Here is a 26013-nt window from a genome sequence, read left to right as displayed (position 1 = left end):
TAATTTTTACAAGAGTAAACATATTCATACCATATGATCCATGAAACTGTGCTCCAAAAGGAGTTGAGAACTTATGTCTACACAAATGTACATGGCACCTATAATTGCCAAAACTTGGAAGCAACCAAGGTATCCTTCAATATGTGAATGGATAAATAAACTATGGTACATCCAGATAATGGAATATTATTCAGGGCTAAAAAGAAAAAAAGCTATCAAGCCACAAAAAGACATGGAGAAATATTAAGGCATATTACTCAGAGAAAAACCAATCTGAAAAGTCTATATACCATAAAATTACACCAATTAATGACATTCTGAAAAGGGCGGAAACATAAAGGCAGTGAAAGGATCAGTGGTTGTCAAGGGGTTCTGGGGAGGGAGACATGAGGAACACAGAGATTTTTAGGGAAGTGAAGCTATTCTGTATGTTGCTACAAGGGTAGATAAATGTCACTATACATTCATCAAAATCCATAGAATATAACACAAAGAATGAACCCTAATGTAAACTATAGTCAATAATAATACATCTTTCTGTACTGGATTGTTTCTCCCCAAGATTCTTACATTGAAGCCCAACTCCTAGTACCTAGGAATGTGGCTGTATTTGGAGACAGGGACTTCAAGTGCTGATCAAGTCAAAGAGAGGTGACTTCACATTTCGAGTGAGCTCACATCCAATCTTATGAGTGTCTTTAGAAGAAGAAATTTGGACACACAGAGAAGTGCACACCCAGAGGAAAGATCATGTGAGGACACAGAAGCAGCATCTACAAGCTAAGGTGAGAGGCCTCAGAAGAAACCAAACCTGATCTTGGACTTCCAGTCTCAAAAACTGTGAGAAAATTACTTTCTGTTGTTTGAACCATCCAGTCTGCTGTATTTTGTTACAGCAGCCCTAGCCAACTAATAGGTGTATCAATACTGGTTTATGAATTTTGACAAATGTACTGCACTAATGCAATATGTTAATAATTACAGGAGTGTGTGTGTGTGTGTGTGTGTGAGCGTGTAAAAGAGTGGAAGGATAGAGGAGAACTCTCTATACTTTGTCCTCAATTTTTCTATAAACCTAAAACTGCCCTAAAAAACAAAGCCTACTAAGGTACTAGGTATTTTTTAAAAATTAAGTTGAATGCTTACCTCACATCATATACAAAAATTAATTTAGGGTGAATTGAGGCACAAATAGAAGTTAAAACTATAAAGCTTTCAGAAGAAAACAGAAGAAAATCTTCAAGACCTCAGGTTAGTCAGGGAGTTCTTAAATTTAATACCAGAAGCACAATCAATTGACAAATATGATTTCATCAAAATTAACTTTTGTACTTCAACATTAGACTGGAAGAAAATATTTACCAATCACATTTCTGACTATATAAATGACTATCCAGACTATATGAAAAACTCTTGTAACAAAAAAAAAAACAACCAATTAAAAATGGACAGATGATCTGAACAGATACTTCTTCAAAAAAGACAAACAAATGGTTAATAATCAGCGAAAAGACAATCATTAGCCATTAGGAAAATGAAAATTAAAACCACAAAGAAATGCTACTTTTGACCTACTAAAAAATGGCTCTAGTCAAGAAGACAAGCATTAGTAAGTGTTGACAAGATGTGGAGAAACTGAAACCATCACAAAATGCTGATGGGAATGTATAATGTTAAAGCCACTTTGTCAAATCTGACAGTTTCTTAAAGTTAAACATATGCTTATCAGATGACCCAACAATTCTATCCCTAGGAAGCTAATATTTGCTACAATTTGGATGAACCTCAAAAACACTAAGTAAAACAAGCCAGACACAAAAGACCAAATATTGTATCATTCCATTTAGATGAAATGCCTGGGAGAGGCAAATTGATGGAGACAGCAGACTGGGGGTTGACTAGAGCTGGGGTGGAAACAGAGATGGACAGCAAGCAGGCAACTTTTTGGGGGTGATGTAGATATCTAAAATCTAGACGGTGGTGATGGTTACACAACCCTCTAAATTTCTTAGAAATCACTTCCCATTGGCAAATTTTATGGGGTGTAAATTATACCTCAACAAAATTGATTTTTAAAAGATACAATGAAAAAATAAAAATAAAAAAAATAAAAGATACAATGAATTATACTAAAATTACTGTATTGGGGGCACCTGACTGGCTCAGCGGGTCAAGCATCTGTCTTTGGTTTCAGCTCAGATCATGATCTCAGGGTCGTGAAATGGAGCACCTCATCAGGCTCCACACCCAGCAAGGAGTCTGCTTCAGATTCTTTGTCCCTCACTCTCCCTCCCCATCTCTCCCTGCTCACATATTCTCTCTCTCTCTAAAATAAATAAATAAAATATATTTTTTTAAGATTTTATTTATTCACGAGAGACAGAGACAGAGAGAAAGAATGACAGGCAGAGGGAGAAGCAGGCTCTATGCAAGGAGCCTGACATGGGACTCGATCCCAGGTCTCCAGGATCAGGCCCTGGGCTCAAAACGGCGCTAAACCGCTGAGCCACCCAGGCTGCCCTAAAATAAATAAATAAAATATTTAAATAAATAGGTAAATAATAAAAATAAAATTGTTTTGAAATTATATGAAAAAGATACAACCAAGTGTAAAAGAGGAAAAATAGTAACTTTACAGAGGAGAAACCTGTCAGATGCCCCCTTGAGTGACTGGAGTGAGCATCGCCAATAGTAATATTGGTATCATATACCTTCACATATGATGTGAGCATGTGAGGACAAGGACACTTCCCTTTCCCCCCCAAACCCATATCCCAATCTAATCATGAGAAAATATCAGACATACTAAATTAAAGGACATTCCACAAATCTCCTGACCAGTACTCCTCAAAAGTGTCCAGGTCATGAAAGACAAGGAGAACGAAGAAATGGGTCACATACAGTACAACAAGACAACAAGATCTGAAAACTACATGCAAGGTGGTATCCTGCCTGGATCAAACCCTATAAGAGAAAATGGACCTTGCTGAAAAATTAACCAATGTTAATTTCTTAGGTTTGATCCATGTACCTTGGGGACCACTTACATAACCACTGATCATATAAAACATTTACCAGTAGGGGGAGGTAAGTGAAGGGTATAACAGGAACTCTGAAATATCTTTGCAAATCCTCTATAAATCAAAAATTATTTCAAAATAAAAAGCTGGGGGAGGGGGAGGGCAGAAGAAACAAAAGCACTCCACAAGTCCTTTCTAAAAGCTAATTACATCATCAGGTTGGTCAAATAAAATCTATCTTCTAAAATCAATTCCCAGGGCACCTGGATGGCTCAGTAGGTTAAATGTCTGCCTTCAGCTCAGGTCATGATCCTGAGTCCTGGGATCAAGCCCCAAGCTGGACTCTCTGCTCAGCAGCAGAGTCTGCTTCTCCCTCTCTCTCTGCCCTTACCCCCGCTCCCGCTCTCTCTCTCTCTCTCACTCTCTCAAAAATAAAATAAAATCTTTAAAATCAATTCTCAAAGCCAGAGAATTGGCTTTTTAATACAGTTATCAATTAACCATAATAAGAATATTATGTGATTATGAACAGGGGCAGAGGCAATGAGCTGGCTGCATGCCAACAGACTCTTCACTCATAATGAGAACATAAAATCCAAGGAAATCATATCACATAGCATGGAATGGTGGGGAGATTCCCAGTAATGATCTCATTCATTATACCCATTTTACAGACATGGCAGCTGACAGGGTCAAGAAAGATTGTTGACAGGGTCAACAAACAACAACAACAACAACAAACACGGAGAGAACAAAGGGCTTGGCTCCCTTCTGTCCATGTAACAACTGCCCTACTGCCTCTCATCAACTTACAGTGAGTCTGTTGATTCCAGAGCAAACTCAGACCAACCCACACCGCCAAAGTAGCTGGTGGCAGAACTAAACCAAGAACCAAGACCTCCTGTCCTTTCTTCTTCTTTCTGTCTGCTTTGTGTCCAAAGTTACCTTCAGTTATTATACAAGTTGTCTATACCTAACAACACTTAGAAGATTAAATCATATTCCAGATGTGCACTGTTCAAAATCGAAACAAAGATGCAATCTCTCAGGCAAATTTAAATATCCAAAAAGGTCTTTTACCTGAGGATAATTGATCCTGGAAAGAAAGGTCACAGGAACAGATCCATGGAGACCACAATTCATAGAAAATGGTGGTGATAAAACAAAAACAGACAGACAAAACTATGGTAAAGCACAAACCAATCAGAATGTTCAATCCATGAGGCTATACCAGGGTGAACTGGCTAAACTGACAGCAGCATGAGATCATTTTTACCATAAATGCTGATAGGAAATAAACAAGAAAAGCTGAAAATTAATAAGCCAAGCATCAGAATTTAAAGGACTGAAAAAGAACAGAAGAGAAACCCAAAGAAAATAAAGGGAAGGAGACAAGGAGGATAGAAATTAATAAAATAGAAAACAAAAATACAACATAAAGGATTCTTTAAAATGTCAAGAGTTGCTAAAGTAAGAATGAATACGCCATACATCAAGCACATTAGGAATTAAAATAAAGATACCATTATAGATGTGGCAGAGATTTCAAAGGCAAGAATATAATTCTACACCAATAAACTTGAAAACAGACGAAAAGGACAAATTCCTAGAACAATACAAACCACCAAAATTGTCTCATAAAAAAAAACAGAAAGACTAACCTGTCCTATGAGCATCAAAACATGAAATCAGTGATTTAAACCTCTCTCACACTGAATGCCACAGGCCAGGTGGCTTTAGATAGAAGTTTTACTAACCTTCCAAGGAAAGCATTCCAGAGAACAGAAAAGGAGAATATTCTCCATCTTAGTTTATGAGGCTAACCTTTTAAGGAAAAAGAAAAAATAGCTAACAATAGGAAAAACAGGTAAATAACAGTAATTCTTGAACATAAGACAAAAACTTAGACCAATATTAACAAACTGAATTCAATAGAGTATACAAATTACCTTTGATCACTGTAAGGGGCTGGTTTCTCTGCTCACTACCCTGGCTGTTCTGGAGGAGATGCATAATCAATGAGGTATCTACGATGAAATTATGACTAAAGGGCATAAAATAACACGTGTATGATGAGGGCTTTGCCTTCAACAGCCTAGGAGGACTTGAAGAAGGAACCTCTGAGAGAAGGAGACAAAGCCTACCAAAGAATAAACAAGGGGATGCCAACAGGCTGCCCATTAAAAATATGCACCTCCAACAAAACACAGGAAAAGACAAGGAGGGTTATACCTCACAAAGACATTGAGTGAATTCGTGGAATACCTAAGACAGAAATCACAGATGGTGTACCACGGGAAAACGATAGCAACAGGCAGCCAGAAAGTAATGGAAGAAAGTGGATCTGCTTCAAAGAGAAAGATTTGTCAGGAAGAAGGTAAAACAGGCAGGTGGCAAGACAAAAGTCATAGTGTATTCCCACCACCGGCTGTTTTTGAGAACTAAGACCTGAGCACCAGGAAAGTTACAAGGTCCCAAGGCACAAAAGAACCAAGTGCCTGGCCAAAAGCAGTCCTGCTCCCAGTGCATTTCCTTTCACAAAGTAGCATTTGTGGGGCCTATGAAGCACCTCTCCAGGTTTGTCCTGCTAATACCAAAGACAATATGTTGACCGTGGCTGCCACGGATACTTGGCTCTGTGAAGCATTTTGAGAATAACTGCTCTAAAAATCCAAATTCAGGTCTCAGTGGGCAGTCCAAGAGATTAAGTTCAGAATAATAAACATATTTGGGATACTCCCAACCCATGGAAACCCAAAACAGAAACAGCTAGAAGCATTAACTTTTGCTAGCCTTTTGCTACAATCATACTACATGTGTGTGATGAACCCAATGCACAAGGTCAGAACCAGACTCCCTTGGAATCTGGGGCAGTTGAACATCTATTCACAATACTAGTAAATGATCTGGATGTTCCTGTCTTGCTCCCACTAAGAAGTATTGCTAACACCCATCTGCATAGAATCATTTTTTTAAAAAAGTATGAGACATTTAAGTTGTATTCATTGGAATAGGCACTGGCAAACTTTTTCGGTAAATTCCAGCCAGAAAATACTTTAGGCTTTAGGGGCAACCACTCATTTCTACAGTTGTACAAAATCAGCTGTGGACAATATGAGTGGGTATGGAGGGAGCTTATCTGTTCAAAGAAATAACTTTGGCCAAGTTGACTTTATCTCGAGTTGTTAATGTGAGAAAATCTGTATCAGTAATTCACCTTCTTTGTAGATTATAGGAGAAAGAACTGCTCCAGCTCAACATTGTGCTATATTCTGCACATAATCCAGTCCATATGGCACAGAATATAGAAAAATTATAAAAGCAAAAGAAAACTATCAACAAATTATAGAACTAAGGAAAGTTTAGCAAGGTTAATGGATGTAAGATCAACACAGAAGAGATGAATGGCATTTCTATCTACAAGCAACAATTAGAAAATAGGCATTAAAATAAGATATTATTTCATAACCACATGATCAGCAACTGCAAAAAATCAGGATGAGACCAATATTGATAAAGATGTGGAGCAAGAAAAATGCTCACCTTTTGCAGGTGACCATGTACATGTGTACAACCATTTTGGGAGACAGCTGTGCATCCCCTGGGGAAGTGTGCTTCCGCTACAGCTAGCAGTTCCTCTTCTAAGTATACACTCTCAAGTGGTATTGCCCAAATGTTTTCTCATTATCACCAACCTAAGGAGCCTTTTTAGACATTTTTTTCCTACTACACATCCTCCACTGTGCAGCAATGAAGGGCTGCCTGGTGGTCCTGACCAGAAGTATTCCAGGCCAGACTGAGACTTTACAAACAGGATTCTTCCATGGATTATTATGGGATGTCTATCCAGCCTACAGTCCTTTAAAATTGCCCCTACCACAGCGTCGGTTAAAGAACGAATGCTAGGTGGCCATATCTGGACCATGAACGCTAGCCCACCATCTACAATCAGCTGAGCTAAAGGTGGACCCATGATCCACAAGAAACCAATCCACAGGCCAGCTGGACCAATCTGATTCTTTGGAGAGACTTGAAATGAAGTGAAATGAGGACCACAGTATATCTTGGTTCTTTAAAGCAAGTACAGGGAGAGGCCAGATGGGCATTGTGGCAAACTAAAGTCAAGGTCATGAAGAAGCAAGAGATATAAGTGAGTAAAGTTAGCAGGTCTGCAAGGATGAGAATGTAGGAGCTGCTTGTGCACATCCCAGCATAAGAATCCAGGCTGATCAGTTGGTTAAGGGTCTGCCTTTAGCTCAAGTCACAATCCTGGAGTCCTGGGATGGAGCCCAGGAAGAAAGAAAGAAAGAAAGAAAGAAAAGAAGCCAGGCTACATCCCAGGCACTTCCCCCTGCACCTTCCAATACCCTGTCTTCAAGAGGACTTCCATTCCTCGCAAATAGTAATCCCTTTCTCATCTGGCAGCAATCAGAATGAACTCCCCAACTCATTCCATTTCTGCTAATGTTTCTGTTGAAGTCCAGAAGATGGCTTGAGGGGGTCCTGCCTGATAGGACCATACTGCAGGAGGTGCCTGTGGCACTGGATATCTGGGGGAGGGAAGAGCAGTAGCCCCCCTCACACCCTCTACACCCCCTGATGAGCAGGGCAACTGAGGCCACTTTGAAGCTTCACTGCCATCTCACAGGTCACATGCCTGTCTGGATTGCAAATCACCTAATTTAATACTTTTAAGTGCCACTCCCATTGTTATGATTTGCATTAGTGCTGGAGCTTTCAGGAATCTGAAATACAAAGCTGTTCTTTTTAGATTTTTATACAAAAGTAAAATACTTCTCAGCTCTGCCTTAAATTGGCCAACTCTCCACTTACCAGTCCAGTATGTTCTGCCTTTGAATGCTGACAGCTTTGTGGACTAGTGATTTGACAACAAAAGTTAAAGTAAAACTCATTAGTTTTGATTATCTAGGGAGAACTTCAACATAAAATAGTGAAATGGCTGAAGTGTCAATATTTCATAAGAAAGACAATTACTGAACAGTCAAATGAAGGGAGAAATTCAGACCAGCCTATTAAGAAAATGTTCCCAAAGAGAGAGTCTACCTGAAAAGACCTCATTCAATCTATACAAAGGCACCCACTTGTTTCAAACTAAATGTGCTCCTCAGCAATAAAGAGGCACAAACTACTGATCTACACATTGACTTGGATGAATAAAGGCATTATGCTGATTGAAAAGAGTCAGTCTCTAAGGATGCCTGGGTGGCTCAGTCGTTTGAACAGCTGACTCTTGATTTCAGCTCAGGTCATGATCTCAGGATCCTGGGATCAAGCCCCCTGTTGGGCTCTCTACTCAGCATGGAGTCTGCTTGAGATTTTCCCCTCTCTCTTTGCCCCTCCCCTCTGCTCATGCTCTCTTTCTCTCTCTAAAATAAATAAAATCTTTAAAAAAAAAAAAAAAGGAGTCAGTCTCAAAAGCTTACAAACTATATGATTCCATTACAGGACAAAACGATAGTGATGGAAAACAAAAAGTGGTTGCCAGGGGTTTCAGGTGGCAGCCATGGGGTAGGAGATACCTAGGGATAACACAAAGGAGGTTTTAGGGATGGTGGCTTTTATTCTGCATTTTAATTATGGTTGTACTTACATGAATCTATACATAGGTCAAAATTCATAGAACTGTATGGCCAAAAAAAGGGCCAATTTTACTGTCTGAAAAATATTTTAAATACTTAAAAATATGTGCCAAAATTGCTCTTAGAAACTACGTACTCTTAAATAGGTTAATCCTGGTCCCTGATGAATCTGCACATTTTATTTTCCTCTTAGAATGAAATTATACACTGTAGCCCAGCTTAAGCTAAATTAACAGATATTCTGGACCAAAAGAATCTAAACTCATGAGGAAAAATTGTAATGATACAAAGTTGAGAAGTATGCCACGTGCTATGCCCATATCCTCAGCATCAACACAAAAACACTGCATAATGCTGTGACAAGCACTGAAGAGCTGAGACTGAAGAAATATTAACTGTTCTGAATTACAAACTCCTCCTGTAGTCCGTTAAACCAACATATTCACCAGTGATTTTTCATAAACCATTGTGCAAATAGTAAAATATAATAAAATATATCTATAATAAAATATAGCAAAAATATACAAATAAAATATATCTAACTAAAATTGTTTTGTTTAAACTATTTGTATACTGCTCTACAACCATTTCTTCTTTTTTTTTCCATTTCTTAATTCATTAAAATAAATCTCTCTCTCTCTGATTATAGAAAAAGATGGGAAGGAAAGGAATAAAATTCTATGGTCCATACCTGAACAAGATCCCCATCAGATAATGGTGGTGGAAGGAAATGGTCACACAAATCCCCACATATGGTAACTATTTAAGAAATAAATGTAAAGGCACCTGGGTGGCTCAGTGATTGAACATCTGCCTCAGTCATGATCCCAGGATCCTGGGATCGAGTCCTGCATCAGGCTCCTCACAGAAAGCCCACTTCTCCCTCCACCTACGTCTCTGCCTCTCTCTGTGTGTCTCTCATGAGTAAATAAATAAAATCTTTTTTAAAAAGAAATAAAAAAATATAAGAAATCATTTAAAGACACCACTGAGTAGAGGAAAATTTAATTTCAGAAAATTGCAACTGGAAGGGTGCCTGGGTGGTTCAGTTGTTTGAGCATCCAACTATTTTTTAAAGATTTTATTTATTTATTCATGAGAGATGCAGAGAGAGGCAGAAACATAAGCAGAGGGAGAAGGAGGCTCCTCAAGGGGAGCCTGATGCGGGACTCCATCCTGGGACTCTGGGATCATGCCCTGAACCAGAGGCAGATGCTCAACCACTGAGCCACTCAGGCATCCCGAGCATCCAACTCTTGATCTCAGCTCAGGTCTTGATTTTATGGTCATGAGTTGAAGCCCTGTGGTGTAGAAAGAAAGGAAAAGGAAAAGGAAAAGGAAAAGGAAAAGGAAAAGAGAGAAAGGAAAGGAGAGGAGAGGAGAGGAAAGGAGAGGAGAGGAGAGGAGAGGAGAGGAGAGGAGAGGAGAGGAGAGGGGAGGGGAGGGGAGGGGAGGGGAGGGGAGGGGAGGGGAGGGGAGGGGAGGGGAGGAGGGGAGGGGAGGGGAGGGGAGGAAGGGAAAATTGCAACTGAATAGGTAAAACCTGTGGGTTTGCAGCTTACTGGCTATGGGGTATAACTCAACCCCCAAAGCTACAGAAAACACTGGTGAGAAAAGCTGAAGCATTACCAGGTAAAGGTGTCAGAGATCAGATTTAGGATTAGGAAAGCAGCTGGAAATTTAAAGGAGAAGTTCTGGCAGTATGACAATCACGGAATGAACCAGACTCAAATTCAGAGCAATTGCCCAAATCCCTGGCTTACAGCTAGCCTACATGAGTGAAGGAGCCCACAGGGAACCCAATGAGAAAAAAAGTCAAGACCAGAGAGATATCCACTTTTGAAAAATGGCACCACACAGGATCAGATCTGAGACTTTGATAATTTCATTAAATAAAGACATTCCCCAGCTGAGACAGCTCAAGTGATAGAGAGCTGAAGCCAAATGGGCTTGAATAGTGAAAGTACAAAACCCCAAACCAGCAGGAGAAAAACCAAAATAAAAACAAAAAACAACAACAATAAACAATAAACAAAAACCCTCAGGAAATCCACACCCAAATCTTTGTCTGACCAAATCTGCAGGCACAGGGAGGACCTTTCTAGGGCCAAGCTAAAAAGGAGTCGTGGGAAGTCACACAGATGTCAAGTAGCTACATATCACAAAGGAGACAATCGCCATTTGAATCCAGGCAAGTTGAACAGCTACTAGATCAAAAATCTAAAAATCCTCAGAAAACATACACACACAACAACTAGAGTTGTTACACTATCTCTGCTCAACACATACACACACACAAAAACAAACAAACAAACAAACAGGAAAGTGTGACCCATACTCAGGGGGAAAAAAAAGGTAGCCAATATAACTGATTTTAAGTAGACTGAGATGTTGGATTTTGTAAAGGCCTTAAAATGGCTTTACAAATACATTCAAAGCATTAAAATAATTCAAAAAATTAGAGGGAAATATATAGAAAATCTCAACAGAGAAATAGCAACTACACAAAATAATATAAATTCCAGAGCTAAAAAGTACATTTACTAAAATTTTCAGTGGTCTCAACAACAGATTGGAGATGGCAGATGAACTGATTTCTACCAGTAGAAATTACCCAAGAAAGAAAGAAAAATGTTTGAAGAAAAATGAACAAAACCACCGAGACAAAACTTAAGACATTATGAAGCACTCCAACATACATACAACTAACTGGAATCCCAGGAAAAGAACAATGAAAGCAGGAATTTTTTTTAAATTTTATTTATTTATTCATGAAAGACACACAGAGAGAGAGAGGCAGAGACATAGGCAGAGAGAGAAGCAGGTTCCTCGCAGAAAGCCCAATGTGGAACTCTATCCCCGAGCCCCAGGATCATGCCGCAAGCTGAAGGCAGATGCTCAACCACTGAGTCACCTAGGCGTTCTGAAAGCAGGATTTTTTAAAAATTGAAGAAATAATGGCCAAAAAGTACCAAAATATGGTAGAAAACATTGAAGATTCAAGAAGCTTACCAAACCCCAAGAAAGATAAACAAAAATAAAATCATTCCTAGACACACTACACTCAAATTACAAAGAAAAACTAAAGTTCAAGGGAAATTTTTTAAAGCAATCAAAGAAACCTATGGGTTATGTATGAGGGAATAACAATAAATAACTGGTTGACTTCTCAGCAGAAATCATGAAAGCAAGAAGACTGGAAAAACATATTCAAAGCACTGGGGGTATGGGGGGAACTATCAGTAATAATTCTATATCCAGTTAAGCTATCCTTCAAATATGACTGTGAAATAAAATATATTTTCAGTAAATAAAAACTGAGATATTTGTTGCCACCAAAACTGCACTACATCAAATTCTAAGGGAAGTACTTTAGCCTGAAAGAAAAACAACACTGGGTGGCAAGTGGGATTAAATTAAAAAATTAAAATTTATTCAAAAGGTGAGTATTTGAGTCAAGATTTTAACGATATTTTTTATTTTAATACCTCTAAAAGGTGACTATTAAATTAAAAATTATAAATCAATATTAATAGATCTATAGCATAAATGGATCTAATATATAATAAGAGCACTATGTAAATAAAATGAGGGGTAAATACAAATACACTGTTGCAAGACTTCTATATTTTATCTGAAGTAATTCTATAGTAATTATAAGTAAATTGGAAAAAGTTTAAGATGCATATGTGATTCCTGGAGCAATAACTAACAATTTAAAAATGCAAAAATATAGAACTAGAAAGCCAATAGAGAAATTAAAGTGAAATACTAAAAAATATCTGATTAAAATAAAAGAAGACATAAATGAGGAACAGAGGAACAAAAAAACAGAAGACACAAAACAAACTGCAAAAGGGAAGACCTCGGGATTCCTGGGTGGCTCAGCAGTTGAGCATCTGCCTTCAGCTCAGAGCATGATCCTGGAGTTTCGGGATTGAGTTCCACTTTGGGCTCCCTGTGAGGAGCCTGCTTCTCCTTCTGCCTGTGTCTCTGCCTTCTCTCTGTGTCTCTCATGAATAAATAAATAAAATCTTAAAAAAGGGGGGGGGGGAGACTTCAGTATAAACACATCAAAAATTAAACGTAAATGGACTAACACTCCATTCAAAAGACAAGGTTTAAAATCCAAGATCCAATTGTATGCTGTCAACAAAATATATGCTTCAAATAATGAAGACATAAACAGACTAAAAATAAAAAGCTACAAAGAATATATTCCATGCAAAATAGGCATAAGAAAGATGAAGTGTCTATTAATATCAAATAAAAAAGACTTCATAACAAGAAATATTACTGAAGATAATTTGGGACTTCATAACGATAAAATGGCCAATATATCAGGTAGGTAAAACCATTATAAATATAGATGTCACTGATAACAAAGCCTCAAAACACATAAAGTAAAAACTAACAGAACTAAAATGAGAGAGAGATGAATCTACAATCATAAAGACTTTAATAAACCCCCAGAAATTGATAGAACTAGACAAAAATATCAGTAAGAATGTAGAAAATCTGAATAACATTATTAACTACCTTCATCCAACTAATATTTCCAGAACACGAAACCCAATACCTACGAAACATACACATTCCTTTAAGTCCACAGGGAACATCGACCAATACAAACAATATACTGGATCATTAAACAATTCTCAATAGTTCTTAAAATATTAAAATGTAATAGACTACATTCTCTTACTGCAACAGAATTAAGTTAGAAATCAAAAATAAATAAATAAATAAAACATCTGGAATATCTGGAAATTTAAAACTCACTTTAAAGAACTCATAAAGATCACAAATTAGCAGATATTTTCACTTGAATAATAATAAAAATTGGTAAACTGATAAAATAGACTTCATCAAAATTTCAAATGTCTGCTCTCTGAAAAATACTATTGTACCAAAATGAAAATGTTTTCCAAATACATATCTGATAAAGAACTGACATCTATAACATATGAAGAAACTGCAACAAGCAAACAACCCAATAAAATATGGGCTAAAATATTTAACAGACATTTAAAGAAGATACGTGACCATCAACAAAGCACATGAAGACATAATCAGTATCGTTTACGATTAGGGAAATGCAAATTAAAACCAAACTTAAATGCTACTTCCCACCTAGTAGAATAGATAAAATTAAAAAGACTGACAATACCGAGTATTGGCAAGGATGTGGAGTGGCTGGAACTCTTATATATTGCTAGTGGCAACATGTATGTATTTATTCTAACAGAAATATTTTTATTCTATCTCTCCAAAAATAAGTTAATCTAACAAAAGGCAAAAAAAAAGTTTTAATTGGCAATGTATATATATTGAAGCATATATTTTATTTTCTTTATTTAATCTTATACTGGTTTGGTACTTCTTTTTTTTTTAAGATGTTATTTATTTATTCATGAGAGACACAGAGACAGAGACAGAGAGAGGCAGAGACACAGGCAGAGGGAGAAGCAGGCTCCCCGCAGGGAGCCTGACGTGGGACTAGATCCCGGGTCTCCAGGATCAGACCCTGGGCTGAAGGTGGCGCCAAACTGCTGCGCCACCCGGGCTGCCCTGGTTTGGTACTTCTTAAACAACATAAACTGTTGAGTAAATAAAAGTCAACAGCCACTTAAAAAAATCAGTTAAAAAAAAAAAATCAGTTCATAGATGTAATGATGGGACACCATAAGCAGCTTCAAAGAACTTTCCACCAAGTTCATGGAATTCAAAAATGAAGAGGACGCAGAAACCTAAATACTGAGGCTGACCTGCCTCATCTCAACATCTTAGGGTCCTCCGTCCACTCTGAGGTCTGGGTCAGCCTTGGGAAGAACAAAGCAGCCACAACCAACCTTTCCACTTACATGTCTGGACGGATCTTAACATGTCACTAATGGAGTTGTTTGCATGGGAGACTGGTTGTTTCACACTGCAAGGGAGAAAAATGGATTTACTCCATCCTGAACAGGTGGAGCAAACACGAAGTGTAAACAAAGTTCGACACCACAATCAGCCTTTCGATCCCCCTGGGAAAAACACCTAACCCCAGAGAACAGCACGTCCCTGGTGGTTCACTGGGAAACTTTATTCTTGCTAAAATTTAGAACTTTTTTTTTTTAGAATTCATTTATTTATTCAAGAGAGACACACAGAGAGAGGCAGAGACAGGCAGAGGGAGAAGCAGGCTTCCTGCGGGGAGCTTAATGTGGGACTCAATCCCAGGACCCCAGGATCACGACCTGAGCCAAAGGCAGATGCTCAACCACTGAGCCACCCAGACATCCCTAAAATTTAGGACTTAATAAGAACTAAAAGGACAGGGTAGGGACGACATCTCTACTGGGAGTAGAGATGTTGACAGCCTTTAAAAACTCAAGAAGGTATTGAAGAAAGTGACTTTAAAGAAAGAGACCAATCCCCAAAGCTAAATGGTCCCAGTATCACACTCACTTCTCATCACAGCTCCTAAAAATAGGTCCCAGTATTTTACCCCGACCTTATTATGATGGCCGAGCTCCCCCTGTTCTGAGGTAACGTCTATAAACTTTGGCATCCAGTGTGCTTTTGCACCACATGTCAGCTATTAGCAAAAGTATTTTTCCTGACAGCTAATTGGTAACATTAAGGAAAAGCAATGAAGAGTGTTGTGCTTTACAGAGTCATTTTACACCATTAGCAGCAATAAGCATGTTATGAGGGACATGGCACTGGCTGGGAATCCAAAGGACACACTTTTCATTCTATTTGCCAGTAAAATGAGAAATGAGAAAATGAAATCCATAAATTGGGTTTACTCGGGCTTATTTACAGGGCAACTGAATTAGTGATACTTCCTGTGCCAGAAGGTTCTCTCCAAGGAACATTTGTGCTGAGGGAGTCCTCGGAGGCAGGTAGACATCTAGAGAGTCAGCCCCCCCACCAGCCACCCACCCACCCAGGGCCCTGTGCCCCTTACCTTTCCTTTTGGTTGTGTAAAATCCAACGGCTGCTCCATCCTGCCACAGAATTTTTGCTTGCTCCTTCACAGAGTGAGGTAAAAAAAACATGTCACCGTCATCCAAATTTCTCTCCAATCTTCCAAAAATAACGACGTTCAGAATGAAAAGCACAATCCTTTCCCCAAATGACTGAACCTTTGAAGGGAAGAAGAAAAGAAAGAAAAGAAAAAAAAAGAAAGGAAAGGAAAGGAAAGGAAAAAAAAGAAAAGAGAAGAGAAGAGAAGAGAAGAGAAGAGAAGAGAAAAGAAAGAAAAGAAAAGAAAAAAGAAACAAAAGAAACAAAAAGAAACGAAAAGAAAAGAAACGAAAAGAAAAGAAAAGAAAAGAAAAGAAAGAAAAGAAAAGAAGTGAGAGAGGAAAATCACATGCGATAAATTTTGACCTTGGAATCAACCCACATGTTGGGGCCAGGTGTGTGTGCCACCATCACACAATTTCTTCTGTGTTAAAGAGCCAAAATGTGAATCATTAAGTTTCTCACAGAGGTTTTCACAACCTTGGCTTTTCACACCCATTAGCTTCTAGGAGTGAGGGGCAGGGCCAGAGGAGCCACAGATGTCATTCCATTGCAGGTCCACAAAACAGGAAGTTACCTCCAGAAATAAACCCAATATGTCATTTTTAATACCAGCCCCAGAATTCTGGCCCTCAGAAGGAGGGTAAAGAATTGGGGGGATCAATGACTATACCAAAAACAAATGATTTGCAATGGTTTGTGATGTGATAGATTTGGAGCACATGCTACAGTCTCAATTCCAGAGAATTACTGAGAGTCAAGCTCCATCTTGTTCTAAGACTATAAAACAAAACAACTTCTTGCCCACCACAATGTCATGACACGTGAGGAAACTGGGTGTGGTCAAGGTCAGGCCTACAAAGAGTTTTAGCCTTAACAAGTCAAAATGATCTCATGCTCCTGTCTCTTAAAATTTTCTGATCTGTATAGTCCACAGGTGGCAAATGTGTGGCATAAACAAAGGCCTGCTAATCCTGCACCCCCAGCAGACATAACTAATCAATCCCACACTATGTGCTGAGCGTGGATGTGGTCACACAGTCCTCCTAAATGCAGTCTCTGGACAACCACAGGCAAGCACTAAATGTAGTATTTGGGATGAACCCAATCAAGTATTGATCTAGTGACCGTATTGTTTTATTAGATTTTACTCTGATAAGACTGCTATGTGACAGCCTAAGTGTGTGGGTGTTCGTCACCCCATCTTATGCATCACCACGAGGTCAGCAATGCCATTAAATGGACTGCGACTTCCACCCACAAGCTAGCATACGATTCTCCGCCCCTCCCCGGGGAGGTTTTGATTTATAGGTAAGGAAATTGAAATTCAAGGAGGGTTAAGTGATTACATTTATTGATTTCCCTGCCTCATTCCAAAGAGGACTTATGACAGCTGGATGAGGGCTCTGTCAGAGGCAGGCAGGCTCAAAATAGGCCAGGCCTTCTGAGTCCCAGGCTGGTGCACCTGCTACAGCCGAGCCCATGGTTCCCTTCTGCATCTTCATCCATTACGACTAAGGCTTTGGAAAAGGGAAGTTTATTATAAATACACTTAGTTTTATATCGAATACTTAATCCTTAGATTTTTATCATCATCATCATCATTTGTGTCTGTGGCTTCTCAGCCTGGATTTGCTGGGAGATCCTTAGCAATACCCAACCCTCTGAGCCTCAATTTTGTCCACCGGTCAAGGGAGAAGATTGCCTGAGTCGTCCTTAAAACACTTGTTTTTGGGGAAGAGTGGGTAATAAAAAAACAAAAATCCCACTTGTTTTCAAATGCTCTGATATTAAAAGTAAGGCAGCTTGCTGCCCCCTCACAAATGGCACAAAGTGTTTCGGTGCCAATAAATTTATTAATTGGTCCAGAATGTAAAAGTTCACCTTCATCTGGAGCCAAATCTTAAATAAGAAAAAGCTTTGTGAAAACCACACCAAGCTCAACTTGAAGAAGCTGCCCCAATTTTGTATCTTAGACAGTAGCAGCCAAATCAAGTTCAGACTTGAGGAATAATTAGCTGGTCACAAAACCTGAGTGGGGTGATGTGGGAGGTTATTTTTTTCAACTTATAAAACCAAAAAAGTTCAGAGGAAAGCCAGAAGAGAAAAGCAGATTGCATCTGGCAGAAGGGAAATATCCAATCAAAAACTGGCAGGAGAAAAAGGAGAAAAGAAAACGCACTTAATTTGTCCAATTTCATTGGGGAGGGGGGATGTGTGACATGTGATTCTGACTTAGAAACGTTTCTGGAAACACAAAATACAGATCCAGTTCTAATCCCTCAATTAGGACCACTAATTACATTAACAGAAAGAACATTAAGCTTTTTTTTTTTTTTTTTGTAATTTATGAAACATAGCTGGCTAAGAAACAAAATGTAATTAAAAGAAAAAAAAGCTAAGACCCAAAATTCTACCAATGGAGAAGGAAATTATCTCCATAGACAGTTGGGGCAGATCAATCTTTAAAACACGGTTCATTAACTGCAAGTAACATTCAAGTTTCTGTTCACAACATTGACCACATTTTCAGAAAATTTGGGGTCTTCCTCATCTAAACACAGAAAAATTGACACACAGAAGTGACCTCTCTTGTTCTGAAAAATAAATTATTCAAAGAGCAAGTCAGATTCCTCATGGCATTCACCCAACCACTAAAATACCTCTGGCCCACCTGTGAGAAGGGGTCAAAACATCAACACAAATGGGTACACCAGGTCGCCCACACCCATTGGCTGATTCTCAAGCCACTGTTAAATTTGCTGGTGAGGGGAGACCCTTTTCAAAACAGTACCTATTGAGTCAATTAAAACACGACCTGAAAACATCCTGCATCCTGCTGTTTATAACAATATGGATGCAACTAGAGGGCATTATGCTAAGTGAAATAAGTCAAAGACAAATACTGCATGATCTCACGTGTGGAATCTTAGAAAAGCCCAACTCATAGGAACAGAGAACAGAATGGTGATTACCAGAGACTGGAGGTAGAAGAGAGAAGATATTGGTCAAAAAGTATAAACTTCCAATTTTAAGATTAATAAGTTCTGGGAATCTAATATACAGCAGGGTAATTATAGCTAATAGTACTGTATTAAAAGTTACTAAGAGAGTAGATCTTAAATGTTCTCATTACAAAAAAAAAATCACAATTATGTAATGGGATGCAGGTGTTAGCCGACACCAACGCGGCAATCATTTTGCAACATGTAAGTGTATCAGACCAATGTATACCATAAATTTACACAATATTTATGTCAGATATATCTCATTAAGCTGGGGACAGGGAACAGGTATGAAAACCCCCAGATGGGAAAACAGTATTTGCAAATCAGATATGCAATGTACACAATAAGGACTGGCATCCAGAATATATGAAAAATTTTTACAGCTCAGCAGTTAAGAAGTCAAATAACCCAATCAAAAAGAAGGCCAAGGATTTTAACAGGTATTTTCCCAAAAGGGACATACAAATGGCCAATAAGTACATGAAAAAATGCTTAACCCCCTTAGCCATCAGAGAAATGCAGCTCAGGACTACAAGAGATAGCACTTCTCCCCCCAGTAGGATGGATAGCATTAAAAAAAAAAAAAAAAAAAAAAAAAAAGACAGCTTTTCCATGAGGCCAGCGATGGATTGAAGCACCTCGGCCAAGCAGGCCAGGTGGTAGTGTCTGTGGGCCAGTCGCCGGGCTCTTCGAGGTGCAACAGAGTCTATGAAGTGAAGATGAATGAAGACTGTCCTGATGTTTTCCAGAAACCGCTCAGAGGATGGCTCTGATAAAACCACTAGGAGCACATCTGCATGTAATGAGCATACAGGTAGCTGCAGATGAATATTCTCGTCCACAACTATTGTGGTTAAAATTCATTGCCTCAAAGGCATGCAATTGGAAGGAAAAACGAAGAATTGGTCAACAAGACATAAGTTGAAACAGATGATGAAAATTAGTATTTTATTTAACATTGATCATCTCACAGTAAGTTATGTAGAAAAATAAATGTTTGAATACTTGTAATTGCTGAGCAATAAAGTCTTATCTTTGTAATATATCAAATGTTTAAACATCTCCATTCTCATAATCACTAGTCAGACTTGTTTTTAACATACTTTAAGAACAGTATGTCATTGTCAATAACTAGCTCATTTGTAGATTGATCCCCTTTTGGAGGGCAGTTGGTTGGGGAGATATTCTAGTACCTCCAGTTCTCCATCCTTTCTTGCTTTAGGGGATTTCAGCAAACCAGGTAACAACCAGATAACCATGGAGGCCTCCCCTTCAGAACCTGCTATTATACCTAAAAAACAAGTATTTGGAATATCCTAAATACCTTAATGAACTATCCTTTACCAGTAGATTTCACCTGTGACCTAGAATTTGTTTAAAATTAAACCTTATTTTATTCTTAAAAAAAAAAAAAGACAATAATAAGTATCAGAGAGGACATGGAGAGATGGAAGCCCTCAGATGTTACTAGTGGGGTGTTAAATGGTATGCCTGCTGTGGAAAACAGTTTGGCCGTTCCTCAACAAGTTATATAGTGAATTACCATTATGACTTGTAATTCTACTCCTGGGTATGTACCCAACAGAATTGAAAATACGTTTACTCACAAAAACTTGTACACAGATGTTCATGGTGAAAGACGCCTGGGTGGCTCAGCAGTTGAGCATCTGCCTTTGGCTCAGGGTGTGATCCTGGAGTCCCGGGATCAAGTCCCGCATCGGGCTCCCTGCATGGAGCCTGCTTCTCCTTCTGCCTATGTCTCTGCCTCTCTCTCTGTGTCTCTCATGAATAAATAAATAAATATCTTTAAAACAACAACAACAACAACAACAACAAAAAAAAAAACACAGGTGTTCATGGTGACATTATTCCACTAACAGATACACGGATAAACACACATGCTCTAACCATGCAGTGGGATACTATCCAATCCTAAAAAGCAATGGAATTCTGACACACTACAATGTGGATGATCCTTAAAGACATGCTCAGCGAGAGAAGCCGGACACAAAAGACTACATATTATCTGATTCTGGGAATGAGAAATGTCCAGGATAGACAAATTCACAGAGACAGAAAGTAGATTCCTTGTGAGGGTCTGGGGAAAGAGAAATGAGAGGTGACTGCTGATAGGTAAGGGGTTTCTTTTGGGGGATGCTGAAAACACTCTAGAATTCAATAGTGGTGACTGATGCACAACTCTGCAAATTCTGAAAATCACCAAATTGTATACTTTGAAAGGATGAAATTGACAGCATGTGTATTAGATTTCAATGAACTTGTGTGAAGGAAAAAAACAGAATTTGTTTTTTTTTAATTGTTTGATACAGGGGAAAAAACACAAGTTATCAATTCATTCTCTAAACCAAACCCAAAAGAATATTGATATTTCATTCAGTATTTACAGGTCCCAGTGAGGAAGATCAAGTGGAATTCCAGACAACTGTGGACAGAGCCATCATTTTAAGATTGCCAAGAAGAACTCCAATTCTATAGAATTAAGATAAATATGCCAATCAAATTAAAATGGGCAGACATGATGTAAATAGTCTAAATTCTTCACAAGTTATTACCTTTCTCCTCAGCCTCTGCCCTAGCCAAACGGCAAAGGAGAAGACACCATAGGGACTCTGAGGAGCTGCTGTGGCACTTGCCCTCACCCCTGCCATCCTCCTAGGTTTTGGCTTTAGAACTGTTCTATGAAGCCACAGCACATCAAAAACCTCCAGGCCTGATGTCAAAGAAACTGGAATTTGTGTCCAGTTAAGTCACTCACTAACTGTGTGGCTCAGCCTCAATTTCTTCATCTGCAAAAGAAATACCTTGAGGATTCTAAAAGCAGACAATCCCTGTAAGGAGTCTGAGGACATAGGCGAGTACCTAACATAGTGTCTGACTCAGAGTAAGTACCAATAAACATTACTTGAACATAATAAGCAGAATCTTCCTACCCGCTAGAGAGATGCTGGGGATTTAAATTTTAAAACTAAGACAAGAGGGATGCCTGGGTGGCTCAGGGATTAAGCGTCTGCCTTTGGCTCAGGGCGTAATCCTAGAGTCCTGGGATTGAGTCCCACATCGGGCTCCCTATGTGCAGCCTGCTTCTCCCTCTGCCTATGTCTCTGCCTCTGTGTGTGTGTCTCTCATGAATAAATAAAGTCTTTAAAAAATAAAATAAAATAAAACTAAGACAAGAGAGGACCCTCAGGAGAGTAAGAGAGATCTGCATATAGCCAGATGTCTGTTCCATAGGGCCATTTATTACTATTTTCCTTCCTGGCAGGGCATTCTAGATTGAATTGGGTCCCCCAGAAAGATGCTGGAAATCCTAACACCCAGTACCTGTGAATGTGACTTATTTAGAAATAAGGGTCTCTGCAGATGATCAAGTGAAAATGAGGTCATTAGGGTGGTCCCTAATAATATGATTGGTGTCCATATAGAAAGGGGAATCTGGAGCCACCTGGGTGGTTCAGTGGTTGAGTGTTTGCCTTTGGCTCAGGACACGATCCCAGGGATCGAGCCCTGCATCAGGCTCCCCACGGGGAGCTTGCTTCTCCCTCTGCCTGTGTCTCTGCATATCTCTGTGTCTCTCATGAATAAATAAATAAAATCTTTAAAAAAGAAAGAAAGGGGGGATCTGGACAGAGACAGACACACCCACACCGAGGGAAGATGATGTGAAGACACAGGAAAAAGGCTATCTACAAGTCAAGGAATGCCTGAGGCCAGCAGCAGCCAAAACAGAGGCCGGGGACAGATTGTCCCTCATGACCCTCAGAAAGAACACTGATTCCACGCTTATAGTCTCAGGGACTGTGAGACAGTACAGTCTCATGTATTTCTCAATACATTTCTGTTGTTTCAGCCCCCCAACCCCTGCCCCCGGTGGTCTGTGAAACTCTGTTAGAGCAACACTAGAAAACTAATCCACCCGAGCAGGCTACTTTCAATTAGTAAATGCTAATAAGCTTAGTGACTTTAAAACCTGTTTTGCAATATCTATATAAATTTTCACCATCTCACCTTCATCAGACCTTCTCTTGCAGGATCAGAGGTTCTTAGCACATCTTCGGTGGGCCACCAGAACTCCTTTATGTAAACAGCCACCACTGAAGAGAAAGCCAAGAGAAAATGATGATGTGCCAGCAGCCACCCGGCCACCAGAGGGGCAATTTCAAAAGCATGCAACCACTCGCTGCGAAGGTGCAAACGACACAAGTCTGTGTTGGTGAAGCAGGTGGTATTGCTAGAGCTTAGTTCTTTGTCAGCACAGACCAGGACAGAGTGGCCACTCTGACCTGAAGGGGTCTTCACAGAAGTCTTCACAGGTGGCCCATGGCCACCTCCAAAACAAGATGTGTGTGTCCTGATGCTATAGGGCAAAAAATGCTACACACCAACACTGACAAATTTGATGGAAAAAAATTACATTGTTTTCTCAAGAAATCCAATTATGTGCCACAACTCAGAACTCCCCACTTAGTCAATCCAACATTATCAAAGGGCATTGAGCACAGAATCTTTTTTTTTTTTAAAGATTTTATTTATTTATTTGACAGAGAGAGCACAAGCAGGGGTATCAAGAGGGAGAGGGAGAAGTAGACCCTCCATGGAGCAGGGAGCCCAACGATGCAGAGCTTGTTCCCAGGACCCCAGGATCACGACTTGAGCTGAAGGCAGATGCTTAACCTGCTGAGCCACCCAAGTAGTAGTAGTAGTAGTACTCCTCCCCCTCCTCCTCCTCCTCCTCCTCCTCTTCTTCTTCTTTCTTCCTCTTCCTCTTCTTCTTCTTCTTCTTCTTAAGATTTTATTTATTATTCATGAAAGACACAGAGAGCGAGAGAGGCAGAGATACAGGCAGAGGGAGAAGGAAGCTCCATGCAGGGAGCCGGATGTAGGACTTGATCCCGGCACTCGGGGATCACGCCCTGGGCTGAAGGCAGATGCTCAGCCGCTGAGCCACCCAGGTGTCCCTTCTTTTTTCTTTTTTTTTTTTTTTTAAGATTTTATTTGAGAGAGAGAACAAGCATAAGCAGGGGGAGGGGCAGAGGGAGAGAGAGAAGCAGACTCCCCGCTGATCTGGGAGCCTGATACGGGACTCCATCCCAGGACCCTGAGATCATAAAATGAGCTGAAGGCAGATGTTAAACTGACTGAACCACCCAGCTCGCCCCTCGAGCACAGAATCTTCTTATCGCCCTCAGCCCTGGGCCTGGCAATGACTTCTTTTCCGTGATTTTTTTTTCCCTTCTCACAGTGAAACTGTCACCTGCGTTTTTCTGAGGAGGACACCAACACTCTGAGAGGTAAAGTAGCTTGAAGGCAGCCAGCTAGAGCCACTGGACTCCCAAGTGCAGTGCTCTCTAGCAGAAGCCAGAAATGAGTCACTTGTTAGGAAATGGGGCAAATCATGCAGGGGTGGTAGGAATGCCTTTGAATAAGGAAGCTCCAGGGCTGATTCTGCAGGAGAAAGAAGAGACATCTCTTCTCCCCCAACTCTTGCCCTACCCCACTCTAGATAGTCCCCAAGGCCTATGGATTCTGTCCTATTATAGAGATGACCTCTACAACTCCTCATCAGAGTTGTCCAAACCTACCACCTGAGATGGCTGACAAGTTCTGATGAGGACTGGGTGTGAAACACCCACCACAGGGCCCAGTGTGTCAAACGTGCTTGGTGACAGCTGACAAATGTCAGTTCTCCCTCCTCCCTACCACTGCCACTAAATCAATTAATTCCACCTGCTGCCTCATAATGGACTCCATCCCCTGGTCCCCAGCTCCACATGCCAGCAGGGTCCAGGCCACCATCCACAGAAGACTGTGACAGTGCTCACCTGGTCCCCTGCCTCAGTCTCCCCTCCTGATCCATCCCTACTGAGTGGCCACTCCAAAGACAAATCTAATCATGGCCTCTGTCTCTTGCCTCTCAGCTGGACAACCCTCCTTTCCTTGATTAACCAAAGTTACTTTGGTTGTTTTCTGTTTTGTTTTGTTTTTTTAAATTAAGATCATTTTTTACAGCAAGTTTAGGTTCGCAGCAAAATTGAGAGGAAGGTACAGAGACCTCCCATTGCCCACACATATGTATAGTGTCCCCCACTGTCAACATCTGCACCGAGTGGGAATGTTTGAACAAGTGACAAACCTACAATGATACATCATAGTCACCAGAGCCATAATTTACACTAGGGTTCACTCTTGTTATACATTGTACATTTGTTTGCACAAATGTGTAATGACATGCATCTATTATTATGGTATCATACAGAGTATTCTCACTGCCCTAAAAATTCTCTGGTCTCCATCTATTAACACCTTCCTCCCATCCCCATTCCACCCTTGGCAACTACTGATTTTTTTTTTTTTTTTTTTTTTTTTACTGTTTCTATACTTTTGTGTGTGTCTCTCTCTACTTTTGCCTTTTCCAGTAGTCACTTAATTGGAATCATACAGTATGTAGCCCTTTCCAGATTGGCCCCTTTCACTTGGTAATATGCCTTTAAGTTTCCCCCTTATCTTTTCATGGCTAGAGATCTCAAAAATCTTTTTAGCACTGAATAATATTCCATTGTCTGGATGTACTACAGTTCCTCCTCTGGTATCTTTTATAAAATTGCCATTTTTATACCAGCGTCTCCAGGCGTCTGAGCCTGACGGGTCCAGAAACCATACAATAAAAAGAGGCACCTTCCCAGTCAAATCTTTTTAGCTGAAGATGTATAGGAAAATAACATGGAATAGAAAACAAAAGTCATTTGAACATTAATATTAGGCTCAATATTTTGACACCAATTTTGTGGGCCAATCAGGTTAAGCTTACTACCACTTTCTTCCCAATTTCTGTCTGCTCTTTGAGGAACTCTAGTAGAAAACTATGGGAAGGGGCACCTGGGTGGCTCAGTGATTGAGCGTCTGCCTTTGACTCAGGTCATGATCTTGGAGTCCCGGGATTGAGTCCCACATCAGGCTCCCTGCATAGAGCCTGCTTCTCCTTCTTCCTGTGTATCTGCCTCTCTCTATCTGTGTCTCTCATGAATAAATAAATAAAATCTTGAAAGAAAAGAAAAGAAAGAAAGAAAACTCTGGAAAGCCCAGGTTACGATATTAGTCAGTTATTAAGCATTAACTCTGCCCAACCAACCCCTCCTCCCCAAAGACCAATAGCATCTAATTCACTATGTCATTTTCCTATCATCGGTGAATTACATCATCAACAATAGTTCCAAAATTGATTGAGCTGGCTGAGAGAGAAGGGCCAATTAAATGCTTGACACCTGCCTTCATTTATTCAATTAAATTCATGTTCAAAATGGCACCTACTAGAACTTACAGGAGGTTTATAAAGCCATAAGGATTATTTTCCTG

The 26013-nt window shown here is 39.7% G+C and overlaps 1 protein-coding gene across 1 annotated transcript in view; it reads right to left on the bottom strand.

The window, feature by feature from the left end:
- Positions 1–26013, bottom strand: part of LOC140616737 (protein FAM169B-like) — an 87732-nt gene that overhangs the window by 16916 nt on the left and 44803 nt on the right. Inside the window, exons 5-6 of the mRNA XM_072797499.1 lie at positions 22669–22754; positions 15576–15753 (exon numbers count right to left, since the gene is read on the bottom strand). Of these exons, the coding sequence (XP_072653600.1) occupies positions 15576–15753; positions 22669–22754 (264 nt within the window). The remainder of the gene's footprint in view (positions 1–15575; positions 15754–22668; positions 22755–26013) is intronic.

Source organism: Canis lupus, chromosome 2 (genome assembly GCF_048164855.1).
Source record: "Canis lupus baileyi chromosome 2, mCanLup2.hap1, whole genome shotgun sequence".
NCBI classification, from domain to species: domain Eukaryota; kingdom Metazoa; phylum Chordata; class Mammalia; order Carnivora; family Canidae; genus Canis; species Canis lupus.
Note: the sequence above shows the minus strand (reverse complement) of the source record. Positions and strands in the feature narration are given on the sequence as shown.